This window comes from Biomphalaria glabrata, chromosome 18 (assembly GCF_947242115.1).
Source record: "Biomphalaria glabrata chromosome 18, xgBioGlab47.1, whole genome shotgun sequence".
Taxonomy (NCBI): Eukaryota; Metazoa; Mollusca; class Gastropoda; family Planorbidae; genus Biomphalaria; species Biomphalaria glabrata.
Window position 1 is genome coordinate 7,509,378 of NC_074728.1, and position 19,572 is coordinate 7,528,949.

A 19,572-nucleotide genomic window follows, 5' to 3' on the forward strand; every position below is an offset into this window, starting at 1 on the left:
TTTCTTGAGGTTGGGTAGTAATACCAACTATCCAGTAGAACTAGGTTTTCTTTAGGTTGGGTAGTAATACCAACTTTCCAGTAGAACTAGGTTTTCTTTAGGTTGGGTAGTAATACCAACTTTCCAGTAGAACTAGGTTTTCTTTAGGTTGGGTAGTAATACCAACTATCCAGTAGAACTAGGTTTTCTTTAGGTTGGGTAGTAATACCAACTTTCCAGTAGAACTAGGTTTTCTTTAGGTTGGGTAGTAATACCAAATTTCCAGTAGAACTAGGTTTTCTTTAGGTTGGGTAGTAATACCAACTATCCAGTAGAACTAGGTTTTCTTTAGGTTGGGTAGTAATACCAACTATCCAGTAGAACTAGGTTTTCTTTAGGTTGGGTAGTAATACCAACTATCCAGTAGAACTAGGTTTTCTTTAGGTTGGGTAGTAATACCAACTATCCAGTAGAACTAGGTTTTCTTTAGGTTGGGTAGTAATACCAAATTTCCAGTCGAAAAACGCCCATGGTTCTAATACCAACTTTCCACTAGACCTAGGCCGGCCCAATAGGACGCATTATGAAGAAAGGATAAGTCCATTTTAAACTCATGAAATAGGTGACATTATGTGCTGGTGTGTGAGCATTTGAAAGGGCATTAATCACCGTGGGTAGATGGTTTTGAATGGAAGCATAGCATCAAGTCACAACCCGCATATGGCCAGCAGTCCGTAGGTTGGGTGTCCATCGTGCTATAACTAAGTTGGACTGTGGCCGAAATGCAGACGAAGTAAGACAATGAACACAAAAACATAAGGACCAATAAAAACACAATTTTTGTTTTTATAAATTGTTATTCAAACAATTCTAATTTATAATCAGTTAATTTAAAATATATTTCCTTTAACTTAAACAGAGGTATATTCTATATTAATCTATATTATATACTTAGAAATACCAATTTACATTCAAATAGTATCTTTATTTTAACAATAAAATACATAATACCTGTCCGAAATTAAAATAAAAATAAAAAATAAAAATTCATAGAGAAAAAAACAATTATTGTTTTCTTCTTAATTCTTGCACGATAGAACAATCTATTTTTACCACTTTCATGAAAGTAAAAAAAAAAAAAAAGATTATTAATTGTACTGCCCACACTTGGCCCTTATATTCATTATACAAGCAATATTGGAAATACATGGTCGTATCGTATGCAATCTGGACTGTGGTCTCGATGGTTCCGTGTTCGATCCTGGCCCATCACTCTCAAGGAGGATTAGACTGGCATGTGACAGCTTTCAATTCAGAAAGTAAACCTGAAAGTGCCAAAATTATGTACGTTAGAAACCATCTTGACCTAGTTATTTGTAAATCAATGTACTATATTTAAAAATAACCTATTTCTGGAAATTTGGTTAAATAGATGTAATGAAATAATGTTTTGGCTTAAAATTTATAGAAATGTATACAACGGGTATAAAGTTAATCAAAACGTTTGATATCTTTCCTTAATAACTATGATAGACTGAGTGATAAGAACAAATAAGAATAAATCGTTTCGCAACCTGATGGTTTTCAAATTCATCTACTGATATTTTCTAGCAACAAGGAAGGCTTACCCAAGGAAGTCTAACCCAAGGAAGTCTTCTTTAAGGAACTTTTATCTAAGGAAGTCTAATCCAAAGAAGTGTTTCCCAAGAAGTCTTCTCCAAGAAAATCTTCTCCAAGAAGTCTTCTCCAAGAAAATCTTCTCCAAGGCAGTCTTCTCCAAAGAAGTCTTCCCCAAGAAGTCTTCTTCCAGAAAGTCTTCTCCAAGGAAGTCTTCTCCCAGAAAGTCTTCCGCAAGGAAGTCTTCTCCAAGCAAGTCTTCTCCAAAGATGTCTTCCCGAAGATGTCTTCTCCCAGAAAGTCTTCCCCAAGGAAGTCTTCTCCAAGGAAGTCTTCTCCCATGAAGTGTTCTCAAAGGAAGCCCTCTTCAAGGATCTCTTCTTCCAAGACGTCTTCTCCAAGGAAGCTTTCTCCAAGGAAGTCTTACACCCACTAAGAATGCCAATTTGTACGGAGGTAAAAGTGTACCGAGCATGCTAATTAGCACAAATAGAGCTATACGAAATAATAACAATAAAGTATTATCATATAAACCATATTTGATAAAATGTCCGATTGAAATTGCCTCTCTGCGGCATTCAGCTGATCATGCTGTGCCCTTGACCTTATCATCTTAGTGTTACAATGTTAGATGTTGATACTGTTGAAATGAACGTTGTGTGTGTTGACTAGACATAAGACTCGGATATTCTTGGCAATGAGTTTTTATCATAAGATTCATTATTCATCGCAATGTTGATGTCATTTGTCAACCTTCTATGGCGACAAAAAAACACAGACTTTATTTTGTATGAAAAAACTATGACATTTTCATACATTAGGCTAAATCCATAAAAAGCAGACCTTTTTGGTAAATGCAGTGTACAGAATACATAAATTTTTATAAGCGATGTATTTTAATAAAATATACACTAATTATTTTTTATGAACGGCGCGGCGGCTGAGTGGTTAAGCGCATGGCTTTAAAAACCTGGGGGTCTGGGCTCGAATAACTGTGAATACTTGGACTTATGTCTTTCGGGATTTGTAGGGTGCCCCTGAGTCAATAACTATATTTCATTAATTGTAAAGACAGGAATGATTCCCCTTACAAAGTTTATCTAAGGGCATGTAGACCGTGTTTAGTTGCAACTTACTCCTGAGTTACCAGCTTGACAACTGGACCTGTGTTGTGAATTGTACATATTTTTTGTTAGTTATTGGTCGTGTCGTGTGTCTTGGGGTACTCGGAAGAAGTGTGTCCTGCTCTGGAGATTTTTGGGCTAAGTATATCTTAAGTCATTATTGTATTTTATATAATGTATTAATTAGTAGATATAGCCTCAAATGATTTCCAGGCAGTATGTTTTACCCTAATGTTCTGCAATCCTGGGGTACTCCTAAATGTGACATATATTTGTAGCCTTGTTTCTGAGGGATTCAACTCTATATTGAATCATCAGATGGGCTTTACCGAACAGATGTCTATAGGTGGGATTCTCTGAAGCTTGTAGGCTCATAGGTTTCCCTGATGCTTATAGTTCATCATGACCCATTTGGGGGGGGGGGATGATAGATCAATACTGAGCACTTCGGTAGCACACTGGTTAGTGAAGTGGCTTGACAAGCCTTTAGACCTCGAGTTCCAATTTATGTCGTACATTTTTTAAAATATAAAATGTATTTAAAATCTATCACGATAACCTTCATCCTGATAACCTTTACCCAGATAACCTTCACCCAGATAACCTTCACCCAGATAACCCTCTTTCTAGCCCCCCCCTCCTTTTTTTTTCCAGCTGGTCGAGACAAGTAGATTGAGAAAGCTAAAAGCATGAAACTCTGCTAAAACAATTGGTAAAAATATGTCTAATCGTAGAGATTTATTGTACGTTTTGTTTATAAAGAAGTATTCCAAAAGAATGTGATTGTTTCTCCTGTCCTTCACGTGTGGTTCAGTTACTGAGCCTGGCGGAACCGTTACGACAGACAGGAGAAGGGGCAAAGGCGAGCAACTGGCGCCTAAACCAGTAAGCTTCGGGCATGAGGGGCTCGTTGGCCTTGGTTGGCTACCCATCTAGGAGTAGGAAAACTCTGAATCCAAACCTCTGCTGCCCTGCGGCTATACCCAAACACCGGAAAGGCTTCAGAAGACAACCCTGAGGAAAAATCAGGAGCTGGTGACCCTATGGCAGACTGTGGCACACCGTGCTACAGCCTGGCAGATCCTGTGGCGCTACTGATCACATGTTCTATCATCATCATCACTCCTTTAAGTTCCTCATGGAACATAGGGCCTTGACAAAAACACGCCACTCTCCACGGTCTCTTGCTAGCTTTTTGATAGTGTCCCAGCTCTTCCCGAAATAGATTTGCTGAAACCCTATTGTATAACACACCTAAGGGAAAAACAAAAGACACTTACCGAAGACACAAGGGAAGTACAATAGCACTTAGTACGAGAAAAAATATGACCATTCCGTATTTCATGTTTGAAGCTGACAAAGAAAGTAGGAAGATTAGCTGTTTATTTTAAAAAGTTGAACCATTTTTATTCACAACTAAACATACCAAAACAATAGATTGGATTTGACCCATTTCCTTTATTGAATGAGATAGTACTTGACCCGCTTCTTATATTGAAATAGATTGGATACGACCCCTTTAATTATTGAATGAGATAGGACTTCACCCTCTTCTTGTATTGAAATAGATTTGAAATAGATTGGATTTGATTCCTTTCTTTTATTGAATGAGATTGGACGACCCCTTCTTCTATTAAAAGAAAAAGAAAGCAATATTCTCATGATTTTTCTATATCTTATTTTATTCTGGGCTAAAATAGTGTAGCCTGCTATAATATGATAGTATGTTGTATGGCAAAAAAGCAATGTAGTGGTTTGACAGGTAAATTGACTGGTAAATTGTGTTACTTTTGTTTATACCATTCAGTGCAACATGGTGGTCAAGTCAGTTTCGTATATAAAGTGTTACGATTGATAGTTCAATGTACACAAACTTGACATAAGAACATTTAAGATCATAACAACTTTAATCTGCCATCTTGGCTACCTGAGTAGTGTCCCCTATGCATGGGCACCGTTTGATCGTCTTAAAAGCTGAGCCGAAGACTCTTCGAGCTCTAAGTTTGAAAAAAAAAACCTGTTTGGACGTCAAACAGTAAAAGAAAAAACCTGTGGGAACACAGTTCTGTTTGAGAGAGACCCGAGTCAAATGCCTATGTAAAGCATTGCTGTTTCCAATGCCTTTGGCCCCCGACGCATGCTTGGCTGTGCATGGCCGAAGGCCGAGGACACCGGGAGCCTCCGCCATTTTCCTTTAAGGGGTTACTGAAAGTGGCGTCCCATCAACATAAAGTGTCTATGGAAGCACATATTTCCACCTTAACATTTTTTTTCAGCACTACGTACACCTATCATTACTTCTACACATGGGAAGTTTAGTCAGTCAATCAGAGTGCCGGTGACTATATTGGTAACCAATTCAATTTTCATAAAAATGTGACTTAACCACTAGCGCCTCCTATGTAGGAAACAAATGCACTAAGAAGCCATAAGGTTAGTCTTGAATACTTACATGACCTTTGACTTGTGTCCTCTAGACAAGGGATTCCTTTATAACAGATCTTGGTCCTTAATTCTGACATGTTTCCAATACATTGTAAACCTCCTCTTAAACAAGTTCTGAAATAATTTAAAAAAAATTAAGCCTGACATTCTGAATCTAATCTCTAACCCTGGCAGAGGTATCTTCTTATCTTATCTTATATATTACGGATGTTACTTCAGAAAAGAAAATAATTACATCCTTCGCATTTCATATGTCAATGTAGTCATGCATGTTAATCAATGTCTTAAACTCTGCCAAATTGTTGGTTTTCCTGGCTGATTCAAGCAACCCATTTCATGCTCTAATGGCACTAGGGAAGAAGGACTGCTTGTATGAATTTGTTCTAGCGTATGGAATAAGGAATGTGCCTCTATATTTGAGTCTTTCTGAGTATTTCATTAGGTTTTGTTTTTCTATTTGTAAGTTCTGGTTTAGTGTTTTATGTGTTAAAGCTATTTTACTTTTTATTCTTCTGTCATGAAGTGTCTCTAAGTTTAGTGATTTCACTAATGGTGTATTTTTAATCAAATGGAAATATTCCAGTTTTTCATAAATGGAATTGAGGTTCTACTGTCAATAAATACCAACAACTCCTAAATGGTTTGCGTTTAAAATAGTCTCTAATGGCGAAGTCCAGTCCCTGGCTTGTTCATTCGGACTAAATATTAAGGCCTTGGAAATGAAACCAAATTACAGTAGAGCCGGCCTTAGGCAAAGGTAAACTAAGAATCCGCCTGGGGCCTCCGACTAGTGGGGTCTCGCACAGGGCACAAAGATATTTTTTAGTGAAAAAAAAATTTGAAATCTCAAACAGAACTCTATGGCTGTATGTCTAGTAGCCTAGCTCTAAGTCTCTACTAGGATTCAAGATTTCGTAACTTATCTTCTGAAATACAAATGTTACTTCAAAAAAAAAAAAAAAAAGATGATTACATCATACGCGTGTTCCTATTCATGCATGTTAATCAATGACTTAAACTCTGCCAGGTCATTGGTTTTCCTGGCTGACTCAGGCAACCCATTCCGTGCTCTAATAGCACAAGTAAAGAAGGAGCATTTGTATAAATGTGTCCAAGCATATGGGATAATGATTGTGCCTTTGTGGCTATCTTAGTATTTTATTAGGTTTTGTTTTTGCATTTGAAGATTATGGTTCAGTGTTTTATGTATAATTGCTACTTTACTTTTGAGTCTTCTTTCCTGAAGGCTTTCTAAATTTAGTGATTTTACTAAAGGTGTTATCCTAATCAAATGTGAATATTCATTTGTTATGAATCTTACTGACATATTTGTGTTCTGTTCCAGGTTCTTAATGTTTTCTTGATTTGACGGGTCCCAAACAGAGGATACGTATTATATTATTGGCTCAACCAAGGTGAAATAACATTTTAGTTTTATGTTCTTATTTTATTTGTAAAACATTTCTTATTATAAAGGTAATTCTTGGGACTGTTTAGCTCTACTTGTTAGACTGCATATGTTAGAAGACCATTGTTTAGCTCTACTTGTTAGACTGCATATGTTAGAAGACCATTGTTTAGATCTACTTGTTAGACTGCATATGTTAGAAGACCACTGTTTAGCTCTACTTGTTAGACTGCATATATTAGAAGACCATTGTTTAGCTCTACTTGTTAGACTGCATATGTTAGAAGACCATTGTTTAGCTCTACTTGTTAGACTGCATATGTTAGAAGACCATTGTTTAGCTCTACTTGTTAGACTGCATATATTAGAAGACCATTGTTTAGCTCTACTTGTTAGACTGCATATGTTAGAAGACCATTGTTTAGCTCTACTTGTTAGACTGCATATATTAGAAGACCATTGTTTAGCTCTACTTGTTAGACTGCATATGTTAGAAGACCATTGTTTAGATCTACTTGTTAGACTGCATATATTAGAAGACCATTGTTTAGCTCTACTTGTTAGACTGCATATATTAGAAGACCATTGTTTAGATCTACTTGTTAGACTGCATATGTTAGAAGACCATTGTTTAGATCTACTTGTTAGACTACATATGTTAGAAGACCATTGTTTAGATATACTTGTTAGACTGCATATGTTAGAAGACCATTGTTTAGCTCTACTTGTTAGACTGCATATGTTAGAAGACCATTGTTTAGCTCTACTTGTTAGACTGCATATGTTAGAAGACCATTGTTTAGCTCTACTTGTTAGACTGCATATGTTAGAAGACCATTGTTTAGCTCTACTTGTTAGACTGCATATGTTAGAAGACCATTGTTTAGCTCTACTTGTTAGACTGCATATGTTAGAAGACCATTGTTTAGATCTACTTGTTAGACTACATATGTTAGAAGACCATTGTTTAGATATACTTGTTAGACTGCATATGTTAGAAGACCATTGTTTAGATATACTTGTTAGACTGCATATGTTAGAAGACCATTGTTTAGATCTACTTGTTAGACTGCAAATGTTAGAAGACCATTGTTTAGATATACTTGTTAGACTGCATATGTTAGAAGACCATTGTTTAGATCTACTTGTTAGACTGCATATGTTAGAAGACCATTGTTTAGCTCTACTTGTTAGACTGCATATGTTAGAAGACCATTGTTTAGCTCTACTTGTTAGACTGCATATGTTAGAAGACCATTGTTTAGCTCTACTTGTTAGACTGCATATGTTAGAAGACCATTGTTTAGCTCTACTTGTTAGACTGCATATGTTAGAAGACCATTGTTTAGCTCTACTTGTTAGACTGCATATGTTAGAAGACCATTGTTTAGCTCTACTTGTTAGACTGCATATGTTAGAAGACCATTGTTTAGCTCTACTTGTTAGACTGCATATGTTAGAAGACCATTGTTTAGATATACTTGTTAGACTGCATATGTTAGAAGACCATTGTTTAGCTCTACTTGTTAGACTGCATATGTTAGAAGACCATTGTTTAGCTCTACTTGTTAGACTGCATATGTTAGAAGACCATTGTTTAGATCTACTTGTTAGACTACATATGTTAGAAGACCATTGTTTAGATATACTTGTTAGACTGCATATGTTAGAAGACCATTGTTTAGCTCTACTTGTTAGACTGCATATGTTAGAAGACCATTGTTTAGCTCTACTTGTTAGACTGCATATGTTAGAAGACCATTGTTTAGCTCTACTTGTTAGACTGCATATGTTAGAAGACCATTGTTTAGCTCTACTTGTTAGACTGCATATGTTAGAAGACCATTGTTTAGCTCTACTTGTTAGACTGCATATGTTAGAAGACCATTGTTTAGCTCTACTTGTTAGACTGCATATGTTAGAAGACCATTGTTTAGCTCTACTTGTTAGACTGCATATGTTAGAAGACCATTGTTTAGCTCTACTTGTTAGACTGCATATGTTAGAAGACCATTGTTTAGCTCTACTTGTTAGACTGCATATGTTAGAAGACCATTGTTTAGCTCTACTTGTTAGACTGCATATGTTAGAAGACCATTGTTTAGCTCTACTTGTTAGACTGCATATGTTAGAAGACCATTGTTTAGCTCTACTTGTTAGACTGCATATGTTAGAAGACCATTGTTTAGCTCTACTTGTTAGACTGCATATGTTAGAAGACCATTGTTTAGATATACTTGTTAGACTGCATATGTTAGAAGACCATTGTTTAGATCTACTTGTTAGACTGCATATGTTAGAAGACCATTGTTTAGATCTACTTGTTAGACTACATATGTTAGAAGACCATTGTTTAGCTCTACTTGTTAGACTGCATATGTTAGAAGACCATTGTTTAGCTCTACTTGTTAGACTGCATATGTTAGAAGACCATTGTTTAGATATACTTGTTAGACTGCATATGTTAGAAGACCATTGTTTAGATCTACTTGTTAGACTGCATATGTTAGAAGACCATTGTTTAGATCTACTTGTTAGACTACATATGTTAGAAGACCATTGTTTAGCTCTACTTGTTAGACTGCATATATTAGAAGACCATTGTTTAGCTCTACTTGTTAGACTGCATATGTTAGAAGACCATTGTTTAGCTCTACTTGTTAGACTGCATATGTTAGAAGACCATTGTTTAGATCTACTTGTTAGACTGCATATGTTAGAAGACCATTGTTTAGATCTACTTGTTAGACTGCATATGTTAGAAGACCATTGTTTAGCTCTACTTGTTAGACTGCATATGTTAGAAGACCATTGTTTAGATATACTTGTTAGACTGCATATGTTAGAAGACCATTGTTTAGATCTACTTGTTAGACTGCATATGTTAGAAGACCATTGTTTAGATCTACTTGTTAGACTGCATATGTTAGAAGACCATTGTTTAGATATACTTGTTAGACTGCATATGTTAGAAGACCATTGTTTAGATATACTTGTTAGACTGCATATGTTAGAAGACCATTGTTTAGATATACTTGTTAGACTGCATATGTTAGAAGACCATTGTTTAGCTCTACTTGTTAGACTGCATATGTTAGAAGACCATTGTTTAGCTCTACTTGTTAGACTGCATATGTTAGAAGACCATTGTTTAGATCTACTTGTTAGACTGCAAATGTTAGAAGACCATTGTTTAGATCTACTTGTTAGACTGCAAATGTTAGAAGACCATTGTTTAGATATACTTGTTAGACTGCAAATGTTAGAAGACCATTTTTCTTCCATTTGGTGAAATGTCGAAACATTATTTCTGGTCTAGTGATCATGATTCCTCAATGAAGCACACTGGTGCTATCGGCGACTATAAATCTAACTTATTTGTTGATTTAGATACAGGACGGTTTATAACTTATAATTTCAGTCTTCATTTTTTGGTTTCTCTATTATATTGGGGCCCACGGTATAAATTTTCTGATATGGAACTTCCATTATGCTTCGCCTTGGGCTGATGCAGCCTTCAACTTAAGGCAATTCATCTTCGGGAGTCAATAAAGAGGAAAATCAGGAGTTCAGTTCTTTAGGTACTGAGATGATCAACTATGGTATTCCCCCAAGACAGCCATACCGAGATTATACAAAATAATAGGAAATGTTCGTTTCCCTGTTCCTGTTCTATGCAATGTCAATATTTACATCCGGTTCTTCTTCTTCTTGAAACTGTCAGGTAGAGTTGAGCCTTCGACTCCTGGAACTCTAGGCCGCAAAAGTGAACACGAGCTCCCTTTCACCGGCCTGAATGAGAACAGTGTACACTGTCTGGCGGGGTGTCAGACTCCCGGCCAGAGACCGCGTGCATCGGGACCTCCACCATTTTCCTTTTTTTTTATACCAGGCTAACCGTGCAGGACACGCCATTTATGTAACTACCCCTTGAGGAACGGCGCCTGGATTGTGACAAGGTTGTGGGAGTTTTTTTTATAACTCCGCACAGTGCAATGAGGATGCTCTCGCACCCCCTCAGGCACCCCCACCAGAGTCTTGTTTTGCTACCCTTTAGCCTAATCGTCTCCTCCTACGATCGTTTCCACCCGGGCGCCACTATGAGGCAGGGTAGCATGCCCAGGTTAGTTCATACGTGTGACTTACCTCGCTCTGACTTCTTGAAAAGACTCACAGTCTTTGACGCAAACCCAGTCTGACCATTCACTAAACTGGCCATCACTTCCTGAAACAATAGAAGTGTAAGGACCAGGGAGTAGTCATTGAAGTGTCCAAAATGTACTCACAGATACCTAATAAAAATATAAGATTCGACAAGAATACATTCAAATTCATGAAATCTTTTTGTGTTGGACTCCTTCAGCGGTAGAACGACTATGGCTCATCCCGTGGACAACGTTTTCGTGTGACTATCAGAGCATGGAATGGGTTGCCTGAGCTAGCCAGGAAAACCAGTGACTTGGCAGAATTGAAGTCATTGGTTAATATGCATGACTAAATGCATGACGCGTAGGACGTAATCATCTTCTTTTTTGAAGTAACGTCTGTATTATATAAGATAAGATAAGGCTAAAGAGCCCTATCATGGAAAGACTTTCCCGTCCACTTGCAACACAGATACAGGTGACATTCGCTTTGGTGGTAAAGAAAACAGGCCATTTTTTGTTCGCTTTTCTTACAGAGCTGAAGTTATCGCCATCTCATTTTCATCATTTTTTTATCATCCCTTAGACCAGGGGTTCTCAGCCTGTGGGTCGTGACCCCCTTGAGGGTCGATTGACGATTTTCCAGGGGTCGCCTAAGACGATCGAAAATATGGCTTGTTTTTGTCTACTCTTCTATTGCTGTATGTGTGTGTGCGGGGAAAAGGGTCGCGGCAGAGTGGGGGGTTGTGATAAGGGGTTGCCGAGCATAAAAGGTTGAGAACCGCTGCCTTAGACTATGTAGAAGACAACCTTGTCCAGTGCTTTGAAGTTTCTTTTAGATGACACCTCCTTACCTGAGGTGGGGTCGACCAGGTTTTTCTTGTTTCAGTCGCAATGCAGTGGCTGAGGGGTTAAGCACTTGTGTACCAAACCCGGGGTCCTGGGTGCGAATCTCGGTAAAGACTGAGATTTTGAAATTATGAATTTGTAAAGCACTACTGAGTCCACCAACCTCTAATAAGTGCCTGACGTAAGCAAGGTTAAAAACGGTTAGTCATTGTGCTGGCCACAGGACACCTTGATCGTCAACCGTTGGCCAAAGAAAAAGATAACCTTAATATTATCCACCCAAATAAATTACAAAGACAGAAAAGGGAACTTACAAATTTACTTAAGTCGCAAATTGCAACGGGAAGACGTTTACAGTCATTTATATGATTAATTTGTTCTACATAATCCTTATATGATTAATTTGTTCTACATAATCCAGATGTTCCTGCAATATTTGAAGATTAGTTACATCCACACCAAACCTGCCGCAGAACGACGTGGATGACAGCGGATAGAGCTCGAACCCAGGACAATTGAGACGTCAACCCAGAGCTCATACCACACAACCAGGCCACCATCCGCTCTTGTTTAATTCTTCTTCTTCTAGCCAGCTTCATTGCTGCTGAGCTGTGCCGCTCTCGTTTGCCCATTCGCTCTTGTTTTCAAAAGTATCCATCATGTCCAATATTCTAAGCTATCATGGTGTCTAGTACTCCTAAGCGTTAGGCGCCTCCCGTTCTGTGTCTTGTGAACTCAAGTCTTAACAGGGGCGTAACTAGGGATTTGGGGGCCCGGGGGGATTGACCTCTTTGGGGGCCCCTTGCATTTTGACATTCGACATATGACATGGAATAATGTACACAAAAATATATAAGCCCCAAATCAAATTGGTTCAGTATATCAGTAAACTTAACAAAAAGTAATCAAGACTATTTTAATGAATAAAAGCTTTGTTTATTAGTTAAATAATGCACAAGTGACAAATCTCAATTGATATCGCTTCACGTCGTGCATTCTGTGCAGCAAAGACATCTATAACATCAACTACATCGATACTTTCTAGTATTTGTGACTTCACTGACATTAAAGCCATGATAAGCCTTTCTTGTGTCATTGTGCTCCTGAGATAGCTTTTGATGAACTTGAGCTTTGAGAATGATCTCTCACATGACGTAATGGAAGTGGCCTGAGTTAGCGGTATTCGGAGGAGGTTGCAAAGTTTGAGCACACGTAATTACCATATGAAGCCTGTTTCCTCAATATGTCTATTGGTGATTGTATTACTGGTTTGTTGATGAAAAGTGCTCGTGCATCAATGACATCATACAAACAGGAAAAGTAGCACAGTTTGTCATAAGCGGGTCTTCATCTAACAGGTGTCTTGGTTCAAGAAGAAACCCAAAGGTATCTATTTTCTTTCCAGCCTTTGGAATCTGCCCTTCATCTCCATATGAAATGTGTCCAGCACTTCTGTCGCAACACGTTTGAATTGCAGTTCTATTGACAGTCCTACATTAGAACTCAACTTCCCATCAAGTCTTTTCTTTCTTCTATAGCTTTTATATAGCGTTACTTTCATGCTTATAGCATGCTCAGAGCGCTTTGGTCCAATCTAGGAGTTGGTTTTCCGTTCTGCCTTTAGGCGCTCAGTAAACGCAACTCTGCCCGAGTCGGGTGTCGAACCTCGAGTCCCCTTCTAGGTAGCCAAGACAAGCCAAGTTCAAGCGCACTTGAACCCTAAGCGCCTCTCGACCACGCTTCCCACAGGGATTACAGGGAATCCATAGTATTCACTGCCTTCTTTTGCTTTTTTGATGGATTGGGTTTTTGTCAGTTTCTCATCATTTTGCAGAAAGCATGAAAGGGTACTAATTTCTTTAGCAGCTTTCCATATATGCAGTCCAGACTTTTGTAGTTTCTTCCGAACTATATTAATTGGGAGCAAGAGCTTTGACCAGAATTCAAGATAGGCAAAAAATTCTTAATTTTCCACTGCATGAAGAAGATTCTGTCCTAATATTATATGGTACTACGTCATTGTTGGTTGTTTATGTTTTGTGCGCAAGCAAAAGGATTCAGAGCATACAAAAGTGGGAAATATCCATATCTCGTTATGCTCGAGTATAGAAATACTCCGATAAGTGAACTGCCGTATTCACAATCACAACTTCTGACGAGTAGAAGACTCAGGGAATCATTCGAACTGATCCCAAACTATTGAAACCATCGGTAGCTGAAAATGCAGAGACATTACTCAACGAACGACAGATGAAAAGCAAAGTGAAATACAATGCAAAAGCAAGACTACCTAAAGATTATTCTGTCGGAGAGTTCGTCTAGGTCAAACATGGCAGAAAGCAGTTGTCATAAAAAACATTCAGCACCCAGATCTTACATCATAAAAACAAACGGAAAAACATACAGAAGAAATCAACGCTTTTTGAATAAGAGTTTCGATGAAGACATCTCTAGGTACTATGATACCGATGGAGACAATGAACTGCAAACTGTTGGAACAAACGAAACAGACAGTTATAGACCAACGTCTAGAGAACTTGTTGTGCCAGTCAAGACAACCAGAAGTGGACGAATTGTTAAAGTTCCTACTAGACAAGGCCGGCCTTAGGCCTCTGCAGCCTATGCGGTCGCAGTGGACCCCGCGCTTTCATAGGACACGCGCTAATTCTAAGTGTACATTATTAAATTAAACCATTATAACGTATATAAAATAACAGGGTTTTCGTGACCTCCTGATTTTCCAGGGCCTCCAGGAAATCTCATGAAAAGGCAAAATATACGATAAAGTCCTGAACTTTTTTTTAATTTATTCAAATCTCCTTAAGAATAGACGAAATTGACATTTTGGGGTGCCAATAAATAAAAAGTGGCATTTCGAGCTTTCATTTGATAAAAATGTATTGCAAAGACGAAAGTAGGCCTATTTTCAAATTAAAAAAAAAACTTTTGACATTATGCTTATCCCTACCCAGACTAGGCCCCGCGCGATCAGTTTTGCATAGGGCCCCCAAATGGTAGATATCACTCTTAAGAACTTTAAAAGGAAGGGTGTGATAATAACTTCAAAAGGAAGGATGTGCTAATATTATATGATATTACGTTATTGTTTGTTGTTTATGTTTTGTGCGAAAGCAAAAGGATTAGATGGAAATAAAAATAGAGTTTCCATTGGATTTGAAAGATGAATAGAGGGGTAATAACTCGAGTGTGAAGTTTAATTCTGAAATTATAGACGCCAAACCCGAATAATGGACTATTCTTGCATTATTAAGAATAACTTTTGGATCTGTTATACTCGATTCTGTAAATTTTGCTTCAAGGTTAATTAGTGTAGCCATAAAATACTCGCCATTTAGATCTATTATTAGTAAAGGTAACAAGATACCTGTAATTCGCTGTATATCATGCAGTTTTATTCGTGGCAACAAAGTTTAAAATGTAAAACTAACTTTAAAAAAAACTTTAATCTCTGTGGGAAAAAATATTTTTAAAATGTCAACAAAGTCAACGTACTGATAGACCTAGATCTAGGTTTAGTCTTTGTGATAAATTTTTAATCCATAAATGTTGAAAAAAAAGACACCCGTGGACACTATTTGTCAATCAAATTTATTAATTTATGTATTTACAAATAAATTTCGGACACCCATTTGGGGGCCCCCCCTAGGTGGGGGCCCGGGGGGATTTTAAATTTCTCCCCCCCCCTCCCCCCCTTAGTTACGCCACTGAGTCTTAACTCTTTCTCTCCTAACTGACGATAACAACGTTGATTCCACTAGAATGTGGTAAATAATTACGGAGAGAAAGAGTTAAAGGTGGTAACACTCAAATAACCAAATCAATTAACTCTTTCTCTCCGTTATTATTTAACACGTCCTGAGCGAATCAACGTTGGTATCGTCAGTTAGGAGAGAAAGAGTTAACACAGGCGAAAGGCCAACAGTGCAGAAAATAATCGACGCTGGTGGACGATGTCGAACAGGAAGCTTAATATGTAATGAACGGAACCGTCGAATGTCGCTATGTTAACTCTTTCCATCCGTAATTATTTTTCTCGTTCCGATAGTATTATTCGTTTTACCCTTTTGTATTTCACTCTCCTGTTATGATTAAACTTTTTTGTTTGTTATCAGAAACTGTTATATTTGGTATTGAATCATAGGAGAAAGCATGCTCTTTGTACACAACACAAATTAAAGTTTATAAATCCAAAAACTAATTTAGTTTAATGGGGGTCAAATCAACTTTGGCATCGTCAATTAGGAGAGAAAGAGTTTAATATCTACTCCAGAAATTAAAGCCGAAATTCCTTTAAGTCTGCCAAGAGTATTCTGTGTTCGCTTTTATTGCACGTCAGAATCTAGTCTTGGTTTTTTAGTAGTCACGTCACTGTCACTAAGACAAAACGTTTACATTTGATGAAATAAATGACCTGTGTGGCCACATTTTGATGAAATAAATGACCTGTGTGGCCACATCTTGATGAAATAAATGACCTGTATGGCCACATTTTGATGCAATAAATGACCTGTGTGGCCACATTTTGATGAAATAAATGACCTGTGTGGCCACATTCCTAATCGTGTCCTGATAATGGTACCGCTGATACTAACAATAATAAGACATGGAGGCTCTTTCTAGACGCTCAGATCCTTTGACGCTCAAAGAGTGTCAGCTAGATACGAGTAATTAATTAACTACTGCAGTGTCAGCTAGATACGAGTAATTAATTAACTACTGCAGTGTCAGCTAGATACGAGTAATTAATTAACTACTGCAGTGTCAGCTAGATACGAGTAATTAATTAACTACTGCAGTGTCAGCTAGATACGAGTAATTAATTAACTACTGCAGTGTCAGCTAGATACGAGTAATTAATTAACTACTGCAGTGTCAGCTAGATACGAGTAATTAATTAACTACTGCAGTGTCAGCTAGATACGAGTAATTAATTAACTACTGCAGTGTCAGCTAGATACGAGTAATTAATTAACTACTGCAGTGTCAGCTAGATACGAGTAATTAATTAACTACTGCAGTGTCAGTGTTTCACAAATTGTGTTATGTGGAACCCTAGTGTTCAGCGAGGCCATAATAAGTGTTCCACGAACTACTGGAATAATTAACTAGTAGGCCACCACGTGAATTAACCTCTCTAGAAAAAAAAATAAGTAAAGTGTTCCGCTAAGTACTCAGAAAGTGTAAAGAGTTCCGCTAAGTACTCAGAAAGTGTGAAGAGTTCCGCTAAGTACTCAGAAAGTGTGAAGAGTTCCGCTAAGTACTCAGAAAGTGTGAAGAGTTCCGCTAAGTACTCAGAAAGTGCGAAGTGTTCCGACAAGGAAAAAGTTTGGGAACCACTGAACTGTCAGGGGTTCAAATTATATATTGCTGCTTGACTCTAGTTATTGTTGTGTTTCTTAACTTGGCTCACTAGGGGTGTCTTGAATACTAAATAATAATTGCTTGATACTTTCTTGGTTACTCCATTATAATTCATTAAGACTTGCTTTACTCAAATACGAACACTTAATATACATCAACTCTAACTCCTTATATTCATGAATATCGATAATACTTTAATACTTAATAAAGCACACAATTATATCACTCTTATGAAATAGTAATACACAAAACACCAGTCCATCAACATATAAATATATAAATGCATAAATACCAGTCCAGGAAGAAAACGTCCAACCTTCCTGGACCGGGAGCAAGACCTTACTGACCTAACACACTCTCTCACACATTCAACGAAGACTTAATCACTCAGTTCACAACACGTGCAACACTTTGCATTCACAACAAGGGGATATAACAATCATACCAAAATATCAAAGTAATATTCATTCTCGCCATACCTCCCCCTGACATGAACCAGTGGCATAGCTAGGGAGTTGTTGGTCCGGAGAGGCTTGAACTCTTTAGGGGCAGCTGCATTTTGACATTAGACTTCATGATATAGGATAATGGCGTAATATTCAATATTTAATGTAAAAGAAAAAAAATTCGGACACTCACTTTGAGGACCTTAAATGGGGGCCCGGAGGGGGGAATTTTTAAAAAATTCGGACCCCCCTTTCCCTACCGTAGCTATGCCACTGCACTGAACTACTGTTTGACTCTAAATGTACTAACGTGGAGATCTGGTGACATCGTTACAATGGATGCCTACGAAACACTTTTCCAATTTTATTTCGATGGCATTACCAATGCAGTCTTTCCCGCCACTCGATGGAGGGGGGTTGTTGCAAAACCTGCTCAACACAACGAAAAAGACACGAACAAAATTAGCAAGGGTCGTAACTGCTAGAATACACAAGAACAGACATTTCTTTTTTTTTTACGTTAAGGCAAATTAAGAGTACTAAAGGGAGGTAATTATCTCCCAGGAACTTAAACTACTAGACAACGCAGGACATTAGAAAAGCAAGAAAGAAAAAAAAAGCGTACATGGTGGGAAGTACCGCAAAATTACTGCAACCCTCAGGGCCCTGCATTTTAAACCCTCTATCTTTCTATATAAAACAAACTTTTTAAATTAATTATTTTATTCCTTAATTTGGTTTATTGGTCATCATTCAATAACATAGAAAGGGGAGAAAACTGGTATCCTAGCAGACTAGTACACGTTTCGTAACATTGGTGTAGCTAGAGATTGGCCATCATTTTGGGGGCGCGGGGCCCGACCTGTTTAGGGGGCCCTTGCATTTTGACACTCGACATGAGATAATGGTGACATATTTAAAGTACAAAAAAAAAAATTCAAACACTCATCCCTGAAGGGAGGGCTCGGGAAGATTTTCAAATTCTCCCCCCCCCCTCCCTCACCCCAACCCTAGCTACGCCACTGCTTTGTAAAGATTATCAAAGCAGATGTTGTACTGCGGAGTTATTCGCCTTGGCGTCATCTTTAAAAACAAGAAAAACAAACTAATGTTTTTTAAAAAGCTTAACTTTGCGTACACCCAGGGCCGCCGCTACCAATTGTTCAATGTGTAGCATTGCACGCAGGCGGCCGAATGTAAGGCGCGGCCAAATCATTTTTTCAAGATTTATTTTTTTTATTATTTTAAGTCTATTTTTTAAATTACTTAAATATTTTATTTAAATTCTAATTATTCCATTATCCTTTGAAAACTTGCGGGGGGGGGGGGGGGGGGGGAGACGATTTTCGTACAATAAGTTATTTTGGAAACTTTACAAAGAAAAAAAAGCGTCGCGCTATGGATTCCCATCGGTTTTTCCGTAAGCGCCGACTCTACCTGGCCTTGAATTTTCGCGGGTTGTTTGCAATATTTGTTTCGAATTGAATAGCCCGCCCTGTAAGTAGATTTAGTAATTAGAAAGTCAATTTTAAAACATTGTCACTTTTATTTGAAATTAGTTAAAAGTATAATATTTTTGGCCGATTATAGTGTGTACATGTAGATCTACAATAAGTTCATTTGTGATCCAGTTTAAAATAAATTTTAATTATCTTCTTTTAGTAGTACGTTTCTCAAACTTTGGGTCCTCTCCGAGGTGGGGGGGGGGGGGGCGCAACATCCTGACAAAAGGGGGTGTTATAGAGTGTGTGTGTTTGTTTCCTAGGCGGCAGTAAGAAGAGGTTAAGCGATTGATTGGTGATTGAGGATGGTGAATTTAGCGTAATGCAAATGTGAAACGGCAGACAATCTTGAGACAAGAAAGTATAAAGACGTTGTTTTGTGGTGAGCTAGATTTCGTTTAAATATCAGTAGTCTATATTTCATTAATACTACATCACAATCTCAAGTTAAATATGTGAATATTGTAATAACAGTTAGGCTATATGGATGTTTATGTTCACATAAGAAGTCTCTTCAAGTTATTTAAAGTTTATTTAGTAAAAATATAAAACGCCTTTATTGGTTCAATTGTACTAGCTGTTTGTAAGCGATAAATCAACGGCCAACCAACAAGGAGAGGAGGCGTCGAAAAAAATGTTTTATTTTCAGTGTAACTTATCTGAATATTAGTAAAA

The 19,572-nt window shown here is 37.7% G+C and overlaps 1 protein-coding gene across 1 annotated transcript in view; it reads right to left on the bottom strand.

Moving 5' to 3' along the window:
• Nucleotides 1-886: 886 nt before the first annotated feature.
• LOC106074113 (uncharacterized) overlaps nucleotides 887-19,572 on the bottom strand; it is a 70,858-nt gene continuing 52,172 nt past the window's right edge. Inside the window, exons 24-28 of the mRNA XM_056017798.1 lie at nucleotides 17,706-17,824; nucleotides 10,720-10,798; nucleotides 5,173-5,279; nucleotides 4,001-4,073; nucleotides 887-1,304 (exon numbers count right to left, since the gene is read on the bottom strand). Coding sequence (XP_055873773.1) covers nucleotides 1,292-1,304; nucleotides 4,001-4,073; nucleotides 5,173-5,279; nucleotides 10,720-10,798; nucleotides 17,706-17,824 — 391 coding nt within the window. The 3' untranslated portion in view covers nucleotides 887-1,291. The remainder of the gene's footprint in view (nucleotides 1,305-4,000; nucleotides 4,074-5,172; nucleotides 5,280-10,719; nucleotides 10,799-17,705; nucleotides 17,825-19,572) is intronic.